Source organism: Drosophila elegans, unplaced genomic scaffold (assembly GCF_018152505.1).
Source record: "Drosophila elegans isolate 14027-0461.03 unplaced genomic scaffold, ASM1815250v1 contig_149, whole genome shotgun sequence".
NCBI classification, from domain to species: Eukaryota; Metazoa; Arthropoda; class Insecta; order Diptera; family Drosophilidae; genus Drosophila; species Drosophila elegans.
The window spans coordinates 16,529,502-16,546,197 of NW_024545513.1; the positions used below are offsets into that span (position 1 = coordinate 16,529,502).

General features: G+C 43.4%; 3 protein-coding genes across 6 annotated transcripts; 1 reads left to right on the top strand and 2 right to left on the bottom strand.

Moving 5' to 3' along the window:
* Positions 1-423: 423 nt before the first annotated feature.
* Positions 424-5,405, bottom strand: LOC108137724 (alpha-(1,6)-fucosyltransferase). The gene is made up of 5 exons (XM_017259620.2): positions 5,265-5,405; positions 4,646-5,140; positions 3,209-3,764; positions 2,155-2,579; positions 424-1,641 (listed from the first exon to the last, which is right to left on the bottom strand). Exons 2-5 carry the CDS (start codon positions 4,888-4,890, stop codon positions 1,002-1,004), a joined length of 1,866 nt encoding a protein of 621 aa, XP_017115109.1. The 5' UTR covers positions 4,891-5,140; positions 5,265-5,405; the 3' UTR covers positions 424-1,001.
* Positions 5,406-6,469: 1,064 nt separating this feature from the next.
* LOC108137708 lies at positions 6,470-10,966 on the bottom strand. 4 transcript variants are annotated; one of them, XM_017259589.2, is made up of 3 exons: positions 10,662-10,966; positions 9,007-10,023; positions 6,470-8,384 (listed from the first exon to the last, which is right to left on the bottom strand). In XM_017259589.2, exons 2-3 carry the CDS (start codon positions 9,797-9,799, stop codon positions 7,504-7,506), a joined length of 1,674 nt encoding a protein of 557 aa, XP_017115078.1. In that variant the 5' UTR covers positions 9,800-10,023; positions 10,662-10,966; the 3' UTR covers positions 6,470-7,503. The 4 variants fall into 4 exon arrangements, with proteins under 4 accessions (XP_017115078.1, XP_017115077.1, XP_017115079.1 ...); XM_017259588.2 differs by having other exon boundaries at positions 9,007-10,026; XM_017259590.2 differs by lacking the exon at positions 10,662-10,966 and adding an exon at positions 10,574-10,631 and having other exon boundaries at positions 9,007-10,026.
* Positions 10,967-13,341: 2,375 nt separating this feature from the next.
* LOC108137743 (thioredoxin domain-containing protein 5 homolog) lies at positions 13,342-16,671 on the top strand. The gene is made up of 3 exons (XM_017259643.2): positions 13,342-13,617; positions 15,046-15,448; positions 15,508-16,671. The coding sequence occupies exons 1-3, from the start codon at positions 13,418-13,420 to the stop codon at positions 16,165-16,167; spliced, it is 1,263 nt and encodes a 420-aa protein (XP_017115132.1). The 5' UTR covers positions 13,342-13,417; the 3' UTR covers positions 16,168-16,671.
* The last annotated feature ends 25 nt before the right edge of the window (positions 16,672-16,696 follow it).

Sequence of the window (16,696 nt, forward strand, 5' to 3'; positions counted from 1 at the left end):
TAAATTCATCAGCGAAATGCAATGTTTCTGATTTTGAAACACCAGGCGAACAGAAACAATTAGAGAGTATCAGCTCGATCTAAAATTTCTAAAGCGCGCAAATGTAGGCAATATCTAATAAATTTAAAAGCGACAAGTGGTTTAGGTTAGATATAAGCTTATAAGCTAGATTGGAGATGGTAAAGATCCTTGGATTTTTGATCGTGTCACGAAAAAAAGCACAAAAAAAAACCTATAATTGATTAGCATGGTATTTAAAAAGCATACACGTGCACATTTCTAGTAGAAAATCGAAAAACCGTTTGTCACCCACTAAATGTTTCTGTTTGCCTGGTACAAAATATGAATTTGATTTTTTTTGCTTCATAAGCAAATAAGTTTCTTAAGTTTAAACAATCATCATCATAATAAAACAACAAACAGTTTCTTTTTAAAACATTACTATTTATTTCTTTTACTATTGACGCTTGAATTTGATCAGATTTAGTTTTGTTTTGCGTTCATCTTTTGTGTTTTTTGTTTTTGTTTTTTTTTTTTCAACTATTTTACAAGTGATAGACTATATTGCGCTTAGTGAACCTACATGCACTCCTATATATAATTTATTTATATATATATATATATATATATTTATGTATATTCTTGTCAACATAATTTCTTCGGCTTTCGACTTACTAATAAATAAAAGACTTGTACAAATGCAGAATAAGAATTAGATTCGGAATCAGAATCGGAATCAGAATCAGAATCGGAGCCAGAGCGTAAAAACACGAAGAAAAAGTTACAAAAACGAAAGGAAAGGAAGTTGAGGACAATATATGTGTGTAAATGTAACATAGAGAGCGAGATTTCATTTGAGATTCTGGACATTCTGTAGATTTTGGATGTGCCCGATGTGATCCGAGCCGAATCGAAGTGCACCATGGAAACTCCTGATCCAGGTGGAATGCGGCAAAAAGAATAGATCAATCAACAACATGGCCAACATGGCTGGGATCCCACTAGACGCCCGCATACAGAGGCAGCTTGGCGGTGTCCACCTTCTCCTCCACCTTAAACGAGGGAAACAGGCCGCCCTGGTTGGTGCGGGTGTTCTTGCCCTTCGAGTTGCCATCCCAATGGTTGCCGGCCACCGAGACGAGATCGCCGACCCGCAGCTGCAGATCCTCGTGCGTGCGCGGCTTGTGCGCAATGACGACGCGGCGATTGTGCGCATTCTGGCCGCCATAGTAGTAGATGTCGTCCAGCGACTTGAACCGATGCGCTGCATCCGGATACAGTGTCTGCATGATCTCGTACGCCACGCGGCACACCTGCGACGAGAATGTGCACACCAAGTGATCGGACATGGACAACAGATGGATGTCCAGAATGATCCCGTTCAGCGCCGTGTCCGTGTATCGTGTGGATACGGACGCCATGCGCGCCACCTCTGGATCACCGATGATCTGGTACTGCGGGTACTTTCTGCGCGCCTCCTCAATAACCTGCGCATCGTCCGAGGCGAGGAAAATGCGTCGCGTCACACTGCTGCCGTTCACCTCCAGCGTGCGGTAGTAGTCCTCCACATGGGTCATATACTCCTCCACACTGTGGCAGGCCGCCTCCGTGCCCACTTTGTCCGTGCGACGCACATGGACACTGCAAAAACAAAACAAATTTTTAATTTATTTGTTAAATTTAACATCCTGGCACCATAAGAATTACTTTTATATACAGAAATCCTAGTAAAATTGATTGGCTTGGGCACTTTTATAAAATATTATTTGTTTTTTATGGATGCAGAGAATAGCAATTTATTCAAAAGATAGATAGTTATTAAAGCTTTGAGTTTTATCCAGATTTCAAGTCTAAGGTTTAATATTCACTTGCCAATTTGGTTAGTATGATCTTTATATTTAACACAAATCTATCCTTGCAATTAGATACCACATTAAGCCTGTGTTCTACTAGTTAATACAGTTTGTACTATCTTTTAGAAAAAAATATATCAATTTAACTCCATGTACAGAGTTTTCATGGCATTCTCGATATGATCTTTCATAAAAATGTTGAGATAGGGATATAATTTTCGATCTGTGAACATCCAAAACAGAGTTTCTGTGCTCTAGATCCCCCAAAAGACAGAGGAATCTCCTCCTTTCGACCACTTACCCCACAATTGGACGTTCCCAACCCAAATTGCGCATGCCAGCGACTAGGAAATCGCGTGTCGGTGTCTGCGGTCGCAGCAAATACTTGAGGAACTGGCCCACCCACCAGACGATGGGGTCACCATGCAGGCGCTTGAGTCGCGGCGCCAGATCCTCGGGAACGGCGAGCGGCAGGTACGGCGGTCGCGGCATCAGCGAGTCGATGATGGGCAGCACCAGCACCTGGGTGTTCGGTTTGCCCGGCCAGTTGTACGTGTTGGCGGTGCCGGCATCGTGGCAGCTGTTCGACACCGGCTGGAACACCTCCTCCCAGCCACCCTTGTGATACCGCCAGCCGCGCGATTTCAGGATGAGCGTGCGCTCGGTGGCATAGGCCACTATAAAGCAATACACCACATGATGCAGTTGACAGCCGTAGCCACAACCCTGAAAATGTACAATTTAAGCATTAGATAAGAATCTATTAAACACAAAGTTATGAATTAGATGTGAAAATATTAGATGCTATATTCTTTTTTATCTTTTTCAATTGTGTGTCTAACTTTGGTCTAATTGTTAGATTTAGTATAATAAAAACCTACAGCAGTTCTCTATGATTGCATGTATATTTTAAACCTATATTACAAGCTTAACTGTCTACTTCAATCGTAATCTTGCGGATATGCCAGAAAAGTAATTAAGTTGTTGTCTAACATCATTGTAGTCTAACGAGATCTAAGCAAATGTTTTTTTCTAGGCTTGATAAGTTGACTAAATCATTTCCTAGATATTTATAAAGAATTAACTGATTGACGATTATAGTGACAGTATCAAGTGACTTAAAACTAAAGCTAGCCGCTCACGTTTTAGCCTTTTTTTGTGATGCTGTTAAGTTCAAGGCAAGCCGGCAACAGCTACACTAAGTTTTTTTTTCTAAAACGATAATTCAGTTGAAATTTGTTGATGTCTTTTCCTGGAATCAACAATGATTGTCATGGACAATTGTGTTAATATAAATGAAGTGCCTTGAGGCAGTTTTTGGCGCCCTGCTGCAAATGAATAATATTTAAACGCACCTTGTTGAGCTTGCAGACCAGCTTGCGAGCGTTCTGACAGTCACTGGGATTCTGAAGGTGATGCAAGCGTCGCTGCACCAAATCGCTTAGGTCGCGCGCCTCCTTGTGGCGCCACGACTCGTAGCCATCGGATTGACGCAGTCGCTCCATGTCGCTCAACAGCGAGCGCTTGTGCTCGGCGCCCTGCAGCAGCACCTGATTGATGGCCTCCTCCAGATCGGCATGGCCATGGCCGGCGGCCACCGACTTGCGCACCTTGCCCAGCTCGCTGCTGAAGAAGTTCCAGATCTCAGCGATGTTCGTCTGGATGCGTCTGCGCGTGAACTCGTACTCCAGGCTGGGCTCGAATTCCACATGATCGGGGCCACCGGCCCCATCCAGCAGATCATTGGGTGCCGCCTCGGCCACATTGTTCCAGCCGCGCAGATCAGCGGGCGCCGATTCGAACATGGATTCTGGTTCCACACCGGCGCCTTCCGCCGCCAGCTTCGGACTCAATGCATCGTTCTCCAGCCTCTGCACCAGCTTCAGTGCGCTCTGCTTATCCAGCTGGTCACTGAAAGAGCAAAGAGAGATGGGGAGGGGGGTGTGTGAATGGGGTGAGTAAAGCTGCTTATCGCGTGTAATTCCGCCGACGTGCCATGCATAATTAGCCACGCTGTTGGCGGATCGACAGCACAATGTATATATCGCAATAAAAGTTGACGGAGCTACACACATGCTTTTGGGAACCTGCTATTTGAAATAAATATATATATTAATAGAAGCTCTACTTATTTTCAATTTTGACTGCCTATAAAATGTCCTATGCTCTCAATTTGTTGCTAACTCCCTTTCTTCCAATATAGTTTTAAACTTAAAAATTAGCCCTATATAAATAAATACATTTACTAAGTACATAGGTAGATTAGTTAACATGCTAATCATTAACTTAATCACCATAGTCTGTGAAAACTGTAATATTCATAGCTTATAATACAAGCGTCGGTTATTTTGGTTGATATTATATCTCATATCTCACTGTGTACCTGTCTCAAATCTATAAACAGCTATTAAATGATTGCTTCAATTGGTAATCATAAATGGTAGACTAATCTGCTTTAAAAATTCAGTGCTGGAAACTAATAATCGTTATTTATAACAATTACAATTATTAAGGGACGTTTACGTACTGATATATACTGCATAAAAATAGCTTTTTGTTTAGTTAATACAAGTGTTTTACAGCTTTAAACAGTCTTCTAGGAAAGTACAATACTTGTTTGCTTAATTGATACATTTAAAAAAAAAAACCAGTTGCAGTCATTTAGAACTCTTCTTTTTGCCAAAGTATTTCAGGCGTTTTGATACAACTGTGAGTGCAATGCACTTGATTCCACTGTGCTATTCTGGTGCCCTCTGCTGTGCCTCGAGCTCCATCCAGCTGTGTCCACCTACCTCATCAGCTCGTCGATGAGCTGTTTGAGCTCCTCGTTGCGCTGGCGCGTGTGCTCCAGCATCTGGAGGGCCTGCGAGATGCGGCGGGCATTGAGCTCACTCTCGCCGGCGGCCTGCTGGCCCTGGGTATTGGTCAACTTGACCACAAACACATAGACCAGGCCCACCCAGGCCAGGACGAAGATGATGAGGGCACGGGCCCACGAGTTGGCCGAAGCCCCGAACAGCTGGCGCACTAGCAACATTGCGATTCTTGCCGGGATCGGGATCGGAACCGGGACCGGCACCGGGATCCGTATGAGCACGGACCACAATCACACTCAGGGGACTCGCACCACGGAGTCCAGGGATCGGGGAACTGGGAACGGGGGGTTTAGGTCGCGGGTTGCGGGACACGGGAATGTTCTCTATGAGGACCTTGATTCGGAGGAGGTGTTTCGATCCCCAAGCATAGTCACTCTAGTCCACCAGTTAAGTCCCACATTTAAGTTCGATCTGGCCAACGACCAAGGCGATCCAATGACATGGTCGGCGGGGGGCGGGGGCGGGTGCGGGGGTTGCAGGGGGTAAACTTCGATTTATATACGATATTTGTATGTAAATTTCACGCGCCGCTCACTGAACTCCACTGCAAATGAGGAACTATGGCTTCTGGGGCGGCGGCGGCGGAGGGATGTGCCGATCGGGCAGTCGTGGCAAAATCAACTTATGTGCGAAATTATTCTATATGTTGCTGTTCTGTGTTTTCTTTTGATTAGTGCCAGTGTTACCAGATGGTGAAATTTGATATCCCCAAATTTGCTCAAGCTTGCACTAAAAAATCCCCCCTAAATTCTAACGCAACCTTAGATTTAAGTTTAAACTTAATAAACGAAGTGAAAAGAGTAAAAATGGGCCAAAATATTGTATTGATTTTATTTTAGTTTTTATCAAGCATTTTTGTAGCATGCTCAGCAGTTCTTTAAAATTTTGCAAGTCCTACACAAAAACCACAACGAAATTATTGACAAAACTGCAATCTTTTCCTTTAAAATTCTATCTAAATTGATAAAAAAAAAAAAATCCCAAAGAGCTAGGGGAAAAACCCCTGGCCAATCGTTGGCTCAGTTATCGGAAGTTCTGTATTTAAATGCAATCTTAAAAAAAACTAAATATATTAATAATAAACAAGGACAATAAATAAAACACCTTTTTAAGTTCTTTTACTTACTTCTTTTAAGCTCTGAATGAATTAGAAAACTATACAAACTTAATAATAAGTTTCTATAATTACAAAATATATGAAAACCAAGAATTATTTCGTGTAAAGTGCAATTCAAATTTCAAATACTTCCAGCCTCACCTCTAACGAAAGCGTTGCCAGATTTACTGGCGTTGCCACACATGAGGTGGTCTTGTCAAAAAATCGATTACTAAGACGATGACTTCGATAAGTTCTCGACGTAACAACTTTTCGAATACCTAGTTCCAAAATCGTATTGAAGCGATCCAACAATTTAAGATGTTTTGGTGATGTTTTAGTTTTATGCCGTGGTTCTCTTAATATTTCACATTTTATTTGGACTTATGCTACTAATAATAAAAATGATTATAATTTTGAGATGGTGTTTTTTTTTTTTAGTCCCGACCGATCTGCGTGTTGTGTGGATCGTGGATATCGGGGAACCACCCGCTACCGACAACCCAAACTACCCGGAGATGGGTCGACCTGCGCCGGGTGCAATTAAGATGCAGTTTTCTTTTTTTTCGTGGAAATCAAATGAAAAGTGATTATCATATAAATTATAAAAAATTCAGTATATGTAAAGTTAAAAAAAAAAGTTGTACACATAAAATATAAATTATATTATTATAATTACGACCACAAAAATTTCTTAGTGTTGAAATGAGTTTTGTTTTTGTTTTGTTTCTTCCGAGTGTGTATGTGGGTGTTGTGTGTGCGGCGTGTGTTGTTTGTGTGTGCGAGAGAGAGAGAGAGAGCGCGAATTGCTGCGGGGTCGAAGGTCGAGGGGGTGAAGGTGGTGGTTTGGACTTGGTTTCTGCGACAAGTTTTTGATTTATTATTAAATTTAAATACTTATGTATATAAATTATTTTTGTGTTTTATTATAATTATTGTTTTTTCCATCTTAATCATTCATTTTGTTTTTTTTTTTTTTGTTTTTATATTTTTTGTTTTTGTATGTAGTGGGCAACTGCGGCATTTGTAAATTTCTTTATATTTAAATGTTCCTTTTGACTGTGTAAAAATATCGATTTTCATCTGATCTTGTTTTATAGTTACTATTCATGTTATGCATTTGCTTTTCGTTTCAGTTATAATATTACGTTAACGCTGCGTTCTGAACTCTCTTTTACTGCTGCTGGTGCTGCTGCTGTTGCTGCTTGTTCTTCGGATTCTTGATCGGATTCTTCATCTTGGCGCGCTTCATATGCTATTGAAATGTTTGTAGTTCTGCTTGCTGGAACGGGATCTTATATTCCGCTCTGATCTGATCGGTTATGTTATGTTATGTCGGATTGGTTGTGTTTTGTGTGGTGTGGTGTTGTGTTGTGTTGTGTGGTGTGTATGAGAGTGGTGTGTGTTGGATGTTTGCTTCTCGTTATATGTTGTATATATATAGATATATATATAATATATTATATGTATGTATAATTAGTTGCTTAATAGTAGAATTTCTTGAATGTTGTTGTGGTAAAGTGTAGGTAATGTTGCTCTATGTCTCTATGTCGACTCAACTGCACTACATACATATGTCTTTCCACCAGATACGCGGCGAGCCGAACCGAACTGAACCGATCCCCGTTTCCGCATCCGCATCCGTATCCGTATTTCGTATCCTATCCTCACCTCCGCTTCATTCGCTGCGCAGTTTCTTTAGCTCTGGCGACTTCTCCCCCACGCCCACGCCCACGCCAACACCCACTCCACCGGCGTTATTCAACTCCATCTCACAGTGCAGGGCCGTACGCTTCTGTCCGATGGCAGGCGCCGAATTTGCATCCGCTGACTCAACGGGCAAAACCGCATCCGCCGCCTTGCTCGCCGCCAGCTGCTGCAGCTTACTGTCCCGCACAATGCCGTTGCTGCTATTGCTCTCGTCAGCCTCTAGCTCCGCCTCGTGTTCATCCTCCTCTTCCAGCTCGTCCTCCTCATCGTCATCCACCTCGTCCTCATCGTCGTCGCCCAAAACGCCGTTGCCGTTTCCATTTCCATTGGCTGCTGCTACTACTGCTGCAGTCGCTTTGCTGGCAGGCTGTGGTGCTGCTGTGACCACCTCTTCTGCTGCCAAAGGAGCCACCTGGCCGTTGTTAGTGATCGACTTGTTAGTTTTGAGGGGCTGGCTCGGCGCCTGATCCTGGGTCTGGGTCTGGGTCGAGGGCTGTGTCGGAGTCAGGATGGTCAGGCTGTTGGTCTTGGGCGGCGCCTCCTGATTGCTTTCAGAGTCGGAGGCGAGCGGTGTGCCACCCAAACCGATGCCAATGCCCAGGGCTATGGGCTCACCATCCTCCGTGGACGTGGTGGCCGTTGTCTGTGTGGTGCCATCGTTATCGTCAATGATTGGCTCCTGGGAGGTGGAATCGTTCGACACAAAGTTTGAGTCGCCATCCTGTAGGGCGGCGCCCACGGCAGCTGCGTTGCTGTTGTTCTTGACCTCGCCCGACTGCAGAGGCATCAGGGCAGCCGGGTTCGTGTTCTCATTCTCCGTTTCCGATTCCGTAGCAGTGTTGCGACCGCCTGGGGATAGAAAGCAAAAAATCAGTGGTCAATAACATAAATTGTGGTAAGAAAACTAGCACAAAGAAACCCTGAGTTTGCTCTCTGAGATTTCAAAAAAGTTATTTGAGATCTTAACACATTTCATTAGCTGGTAAAAACATTAAAAAACAAAAAACCAAAACCTCGCGCTTGTAAAAGCTGATATTTCATAAATATTCATTTGAAATCTTTAGTTATTTACAGTCAATTAAGAATGCATACTTTAAATTTAGTTATTTTATGCTTAAAGTTGTATAAAATCACTTGGGTTTATAAATAAAATACTAGTATTTTTCCAAAAATTTTGATTAATAAAAGTTTTAGTTACTAACCAAATTGCAAAAAGGTTGCTCAAAAAATATTCAAATACAACATTATATCTTTAAGAGTACAAAACAACATTAATAGATTCAAGAAATATATAAACTATTTGAACTTTTCGGCATCCAAGCCCAAAACCCTAAACTTAAATTATTTTTTGCAGTTGAGGATGTAAATATAAATCTAGATTTCTGACGAAAATAACTGATGCGGGACTTGTGTGCTTTATATATTCCAACCGCATCTACAGGAGCATCTACATTCTGTCGCGAGTCCTCACCTGCTCCCTGGCTCTCGTCGTCCAGATCAACGGCCACACCGTCGTTGGTGTCGTCGCCGTCGAGCACCTTGCTGCTGCTGCCGTTTGTGCTGAGTGAGCCAGTGCCTGGTGCGCCGGATCCCGGCGGCGGCATATCGTCGAGCATCTCGGGACTGAGATCGTTGGCCACGTAGTGCGACCAGAGGGCCAGTTCCACGCGATGCGGCGACCAGTGTGGCGTGTCGCCACCGACCTCCGCATTTAGGCGCTCCACGGTTGCCTGGATGTGATTGACAAAGTTGAGGTACTCCTTGGTGGTGTAATCGATGCCCTCGATCTCTGGTATGGCCATCAGGCACTCATCGGCCATAAATGGTGCCGAGTCGGGAGCAGCGGCTGCCAGCAGGGCACTGGCCATTGTGGTGCCGACACCCTTGAGGTTCGATAGTGCTGTGATCGCCTGCTCCAGATTGGGCAGCTTGCGGAAGGCCTTCTTCGTCTCCTGGATGACGGCCCGTGGTGTGTTGACCTTGACCAGGTAGGACAACTGCGGATAGAACTTGCCGCGCGACTGTTTCCATTTCATCGACTGGACAAGCTCATCGTATACCATGTGCGCATCCTTGCCGCGCGCCTTAATCAATTTGGGCAGTTCGTTCTGGTACCACTGGTCCAGTCGGATCAGCTCCTGCGGCTTCTTGCAGCGCTTCTCCGCTTTCAGCTTGAGGACCTGCGGATACATCTGGTAGCAATACTCGAACTGTTTGGTGCTCCCGTTCTCAAAGAACGACACCGTCGCCTTGCCGTTGGACATCTTCTGCGGATGTGTGTCGTCGTCGCCTGCTAATGGTTGGTGATTGGTGATTTGGTGGGTACGGGTATTCTGGTATCTTGGGGCCCAGGACGTTGGCTACTTCGCAAGTGCCCGGCTGACTGACTGGCTGGTTGGCTTAAATATATAAGCCAAATTTGTCGCTGGCTGTTATCGACTGCTTATTATCCTTATCCTGTCCGCTCCGAGCTGCTCCTTTCAATGTACTGCTATTTGTGAGTTGCGAGTCCCCGGCGAGCGGAGGAAGAAGAAGAAGGCGAGAGAGAGAGAGGGAGCAAGAGCAAGAAGAAAAATGGAGAGAGAGGAAGAGAAGAGAAGAGGCACACAATTAGGTTTACAGTTACGATTGCATATGCAAGGGGGATCGGGATCGATTGATTACTGTTAATGTAGCTGCTGTGCTGTCTCTGTTGTTTGTTGTATTTACTCAATCCGAATCCGATAATCGCTCACTATTTGCCAAAAATCTGCTCGCTTCATCCGCCGTGTGCACACAACACACAAATCGAATTTTTACAGTGTCGTCGTCGGGTTCTTTTTGGTCCGCCACACACACAGAGAACACTGACAGACACACACGCTCTCGCACACCCAAAGAGAGCCAAACGCACACAGAGGCAGGCCAACACACACTCACACACACACACACACACACACTTATATACAGGCAACAGCAGCAGCAGAAAATTTCTTTTTCATCTAGGTTTTCGAAAAATACGAACGCGAGCATTTAATAAACGAATGCTTTTTTCGTACTTCTTGTCTTTTGGCAAACGCAAACGCTGAGAACAGCTTTTCACCAGAACAGCGCACGCACACAGATGAGTGGGTGAACAACAAATACCTTTTAGTTAGTCGCCGCCAGTCTGCCTTTCCGTCCACATCCAAACAACTACTCCAATGCTTTGCTTTTGCTGTTTTTCTGTGTTGCTGTTGCCTCTGCTTCGCTTCGTGCTGCTTCTTCTTCTTCTGTTTCTGCTTTCTGCCTGTAGCATGGGCGTCGTTGGCAACCAATAAAAAGGGGTTATGTTAGCGAGCACGCCACAAAAAGGATCTCCGATGCAGCTGTGCGCTGCTAACTCGTGTGACGGGAACTGGGAATGGAATGGGAATGACAAAACGAACCGGGAACAGGAGTTGTAGCTATCTCGCCCGCACTTGCTGCCCGAATGTATCTGTATCTCTCTGGCACCCCTCAGCGTTTCGTTTGCCGGCGACGTCTGTGTGAGCTGCCGACGCTCTGCTTCTGCCACCGCCTCTGCTACTGCGATTATGCGCAGCTCGCCAGTTAACGAAAACCTGTCTAAACCGGGGGCATAAACCCTGTTTCATGTATTCACTGACACACGAAATTTTATCTTCTACCATAATGAAAGGATAATCTTTCTATGCTATACTTTTAAAAACAATAGATAGATGTATGTACATACATATGTATGTTTGCCGTTTTATTTGACTATCGATAAATGCGCATAATCTAAGTTTATAAATTTGGAATTGTCCTACCTTAATTGTGTTACAAGTTACAACGTTAAGCTGTTACCTATATTTTTACCATTTATAAGCTTTTCGTACGTATACTATAAACAATATGTTTAATAACTCAGCTCTCAAATAGCATTTCTTAAGATCGCGTATTCAATAATTCATAAAATGCATAGCATGAAACAGCATGTCTCTGCTTGTTCGCTGCTTTTGTTGTGCCAGTTGCCAGCAGCAGCGGCGTCGTTGTGCCATTATTCATAAGGGGGTGCGTCAGGTTTGCTGGATTTTTCAGTCTTGCTTGCGCAAAGCGAAATTATTTATGGCTCAGCACGAACGCCGATAGAAATACACATGGTGTTGGGTGGTTAAAAAGCTGCCTTTACATGCAGTTAAGTGCTTATAATTGGCAGATTAAAACAATATAAGACAATATTAATCAGCTGTTTGCGGACTGCAGAATTCACAGAATTAAGTTCCATGCTCTAAAACTGTTTAATATTTTTAGGCAAAATTCGGTTATATGAACTAAAAACATAAAAGGTAATTAATTTAATTCATAAAATTTAATTTTTTATTTATTGTAACATTTCAATATGTTATCAACTGAAATTAGATATTAGATGTATGTGTTTGGTCACTATAACCGAAAACAATTAAATTAAATAAAAAAATTTTCATTTATAACATTTACTAAATCGATGACAGCTGCTTGCTTGGGAATTACATATACACATGATACGCAAAGTTAAAGCTGAGCGGCCGACCAGCAATTTGATATTTAAAAAACCCTACTTAACAGTCAACTCAAGTACGATCCCCCCGCTGGTACGCCTCTCAGTTCGGCTATCGCTCGTTTGCCTTTACCGCCATCATTCGCTGTTGCCGTTTTTACCCTATTCGTCGTCGTTGAACGACGAGCAACATAGCAGCTGCAATTTAGCTGTTTCAGTTTCTGCCTCTTCTGAGCTGTGCCTGCCATTCGCTCATTATACCCTTGCACAGAGTATTACCATTTTGTTCAGATGTTGGTAATGTAATGGGGAAGACAGTTTAGTTCATTTTATTGGTAAGCATGATCAGCTAGGTCGATATGGGCATGTACTTATTTTGTCTTCGATGATGTTAAGTTCAAGGACCATCGATACGTATAAAGAATCCTTTAAATCAATCACGGAAGCGATCTTGCAAAAGGAAAGTATTTTACAATCAATGCGTTAAGCTCGCAGGGTATATAAAACTCGACTAGCAGAAGTTACTGTTCTTTCTCGATTTGCCCTGTGCCTGTGCTCGCCTCACTGCTTACACACACACAACCGCAACGCTGCATGTGCGACGCGGCGATATGCGTGCGATATATCGCGTCGATATTCGATGCGGATGCCCATCTGTTGGCGGCGTTTTCCCGCTTTCCCCATTGCAAAAACCCGTTTTTCAAATTACAAATCCAAGTGTATTTGAAAATTAATAGTGATTGATTTTCAATTCCCTCGCTGGAGAGCGGCATTAGGAGTGGTTGGATACTCTCTTTGTCATGGCTGTATGTATTAATCATTCTGTATACGAGCAACTTTTTTGCACACACCCCCTCCCAAATTAACTACGTCTCTGTGTGCGACTCGCTCGTTTTTTTGTTTTGCCTGTTTCGCTGTTCACGCACCAATACACTCACGTACTAGTGTTTTTCGCAGCGTTGCCAGATTGGAGTGTTAAGCATTTGTTTGGCTGTGCCAGACCGCTGAGAACCTTCACGTTATTTATTTATTTTATTGATTTGCTGACTTTCGCCAAACTGAAAGAACAAATTCGTATTACTTTAAATTAGTAGACTATACTTTGACTTTAAATTTATTGATTGTTTGAACTATGAGCTGACAGCTGCCACAAATTTCCCAAGAACTTTATCTTACATACATTTATTTTAGTTCCTTATAATCTGCTACTGAATGCAATTAACATTTAAAAAAATGTTTTTAAAAATCGATTGTCCGCTAGCTTTTTACTATCGACCGTCGCTTGTGGCAACTCTAGACATTTTCAAATTATCGAATTTTATTTTGTGTCCGGACGTGGTTTTCGGCTCCCAGCAGTTAGATCTCTCAAACCGTTTCGAGCACCATGTTGGCCAGGTCCATTCTCTCTGTGGCAGTGTGCGGCTTGCTGCTGTCGCCTCTCCTGCCCGCCACAAACGCTGCCAAGGAGGAGGACTCCTCCGCTGGCAAACAGTCGGAAAAGCAGTTCGCCGTGGAACTGGACCCGGAAACCTTCGATGCGGCGATTGCCGGCGGCAATGTCTTTGTCAAGTTCTTTGCGCCCTGGTAAGTTCAAATATGTTTCCTTCCCCAGAAAAGTGCGTCCCAAATTGGGCAACTTTTTTTTGCCGGCGAATAGCAGCAGTCCACATAGGTCGTTTTATTTTATGTGACCAAAGCCACGCACACATAATTATCGGGGGTGTTTCGGTTTTCATTTTCGCCTTTTTTTTTGCCAATCAAAAAAAGTTGAAATTTGTTTATAATAAAGATCTGATTGCCCCAATTAAAAAAATTAAATTATTAAAAAATCATTATTATTATGAATTAATAAATTATTTATCAAACAGTTTTATTTTTTAACGATAAGTATTTATATTGGAATATATAATTTAAAAAAAAAAGCAATACTTAAAAACATTTTGTTTAATTTAATTTTATTTTTATTAAAGCTTAATGTAGATTCAAAAGTGAATACTTTATAATGACAGAACGGAAATGTGTTAGCCGGAACACATCGCTTTATTAGTGGGCAGACATAGATTTGCACACGAACATGGGCGCCTTTTTGTATTTTTTTTTTATTTCTTTTTATTTTTGTGCCCATACCTGAAGATTTTGAGTGACATAAATTGTCTGACCCCCTGCATTTGGTCAAAAAACTGAAGATCCGTAGAACTGGAGATTCGTCATGGCTCCGAAACGAATCACACGTTCGTTGATAAGACGATCAAAGGGGCTTTGTTCAAGAACCCCCTTGCCCCTTGATTGACACACTAAATACTTGAGATTTCGGGCAGTACCACATTTTTTGGTAGCCTTATCGAAAGCGATCGCAGTGTCTATGAGCTAATTCGATTAGGTTCAATTATGTTGCTAGGAAGTCCTCTTAGGAAGCTCGAAATGCGATTCGGCATTAGCATTAGCATTAGCCCCCGATGATAAACTCTTTGTTCGGGACAGAGCACAAAGCCTTATCGCCGTTCATTGTTTTGTATTTCTTTGTATATACGGAAAACAATTTGATTTGACCGATTTGTCGACGCTTTTTATTTCAAAATTTAATCGTAACGTATTAGGGATTCGATAAGATTTTGAATTACAAGTAAGAAAACGGATGCGTATCGGATAAATTGCATTGTGAAAAGAATTTTCCATACTTTTGATTAAATATCAGAAAATGAGGTATTAAAATACTTTATTCATTGCAATACTTTAAACTGTTATAAGGTAAATTATGTATAGCTTTTTTTTTTTCGATCCGTTTAATTCAAAAGAGATCAAAGTTAAATATACTCCCTTATAAAAAAATATATCTGAAATTGATTTTAAATTGTTTTGTGTGGGGGTTTTAAGTCCTGTTTCCGCTATGATGAATTGTATAGAATACCTTACTATTTTGTAAATATTTATTTATTTAAAGAAGTATGTTTATATTTACTATATTTAATATTGTAATTTAAAAGAATCAAGCTAACCTATTTGTCCATGCAGGTGCGGCCACTGCAAGCGCCTTCAGCCGCTGTGGGAGCAGCTGGCGGAAATCATGAACGTGGATGAGCCCAAGGTGATCATCGCCAAGGTGGACTGCACTAAGCACCAGACTTTGTGCGCCACCCACCAAGTCACCGGATATCCAACGCTGCGCCTCTTCAAACTGGGCGAACAGGAATCTGTGAAGTTTAAGGGAACTCGTGACCTGCCCGCCATCACCGATTTCATCAACCAGGAGCTGAACACCCCCGCCGAGGCGGATCTGGGCGAGGCCAAGCGCGACGAGGTCGAGAATCCCAATCTGGGCAAGGTGGTGGACCTCACTGAGGACACCTTCGCCAAGCACGTCTCCAGCGGCAATCACTTTGTCAAGTTCTTTGCACCCTGGTGCAGCCATTGTCAGGTAGGAATGAATTATTCCCTTCCTCTTCAGGGTGCTTAACATTATCAATTTATTGCCAGCGTTTGGCACCTACTTGGGAGGACCTGGCCAAGAAGCTGGTTAAGGAGCCCGGCGTAACCATCTCGAAGATCGACTGCACCCAGTTCCGTTCCATTTGCCAGGACTTTGAGGTCAAGGGCTATCCCACTCTACTCTGGATCGAGGATGGCAAGAAGATTGAAAAGTACTCGGGTACCCGTGACCTGACCACGCTGAAGACCTACGTGGAGAAGATGGTGGGTGTGCCGCTGGAGAAGACCGAAGACAATGTCATCGAGGGTGAGGCGGCCACCAAGGAGGCTGCCGCCGATGAGGACGCGGCCAAGAAGTCGGCCACACCGCAGCAGCTGAGCGGCGAGGCGGAATTCGACGAGGCCATAGCCGAGGGCGTGGTCTTCATCAAGTTCTATGCCCCCTGGTGCGGACACTGCCAGAAGCTGCAGCCCACCTGGGAGCAGCTGGCCACGGAGGCGCATCAGGCGCAGAGTGGCGTTAAGATCGCCAAGGTGGACTGCACGGCGCCGGAGAACAAGCAAGTGTGCATCGACCAACAGGTGGAGGGATACCCAACGCTCTTCCTCTACAAGAACGGGCAGCGCCAGAACGAGTACGAGGGCAGTCGTTCGCTGCCGGAGCTGCAGGCCTACCTCAAGAAGTTCCTCGGCCATGACGAGCTCTAAGTCCGCAGGATCAGCAGGGATCAGCAGGGATCGGCAGCAGCAGCAGCAGCAGCAGCAGCAGCAGCAGCAGTAGCAGTAGCAGTCGAATGAACAAACAAATCGCCCGCCAAACTAATCGTAATAGTAATGTTTTCACTCCGAAACACCAGCAGCAGAAGCCTCTGTGAGAAGCCCGCATTTAAATCGAAGTCATTCATATTGTGATCTTAGTTCCCCCCCCGCTGTGTTCAAGTTTTCGTCCGCCTTGGAACCCTTTTTATATGTTTTTAGTATTTACTTTAATGGGGCACAGGACTGTGTGCACGAAAAAAGCCATTTAGTGAACTTTATTTCCAATTTTTTTTTATAATTTTGTGGTCATCAGGCTACTTTAAAGTCATTTCTAGGAAAAATTTTCATTACAATACAAATAAATACAAATTGGAAAACATATGTCAATCTGTTATCTGTACTTTGTTTGCTAAAGAAATAAATACTTCAGTTGGCATGAAGCTCCACAACGCATGTTCTACTTGTTGAATTGTTTCTG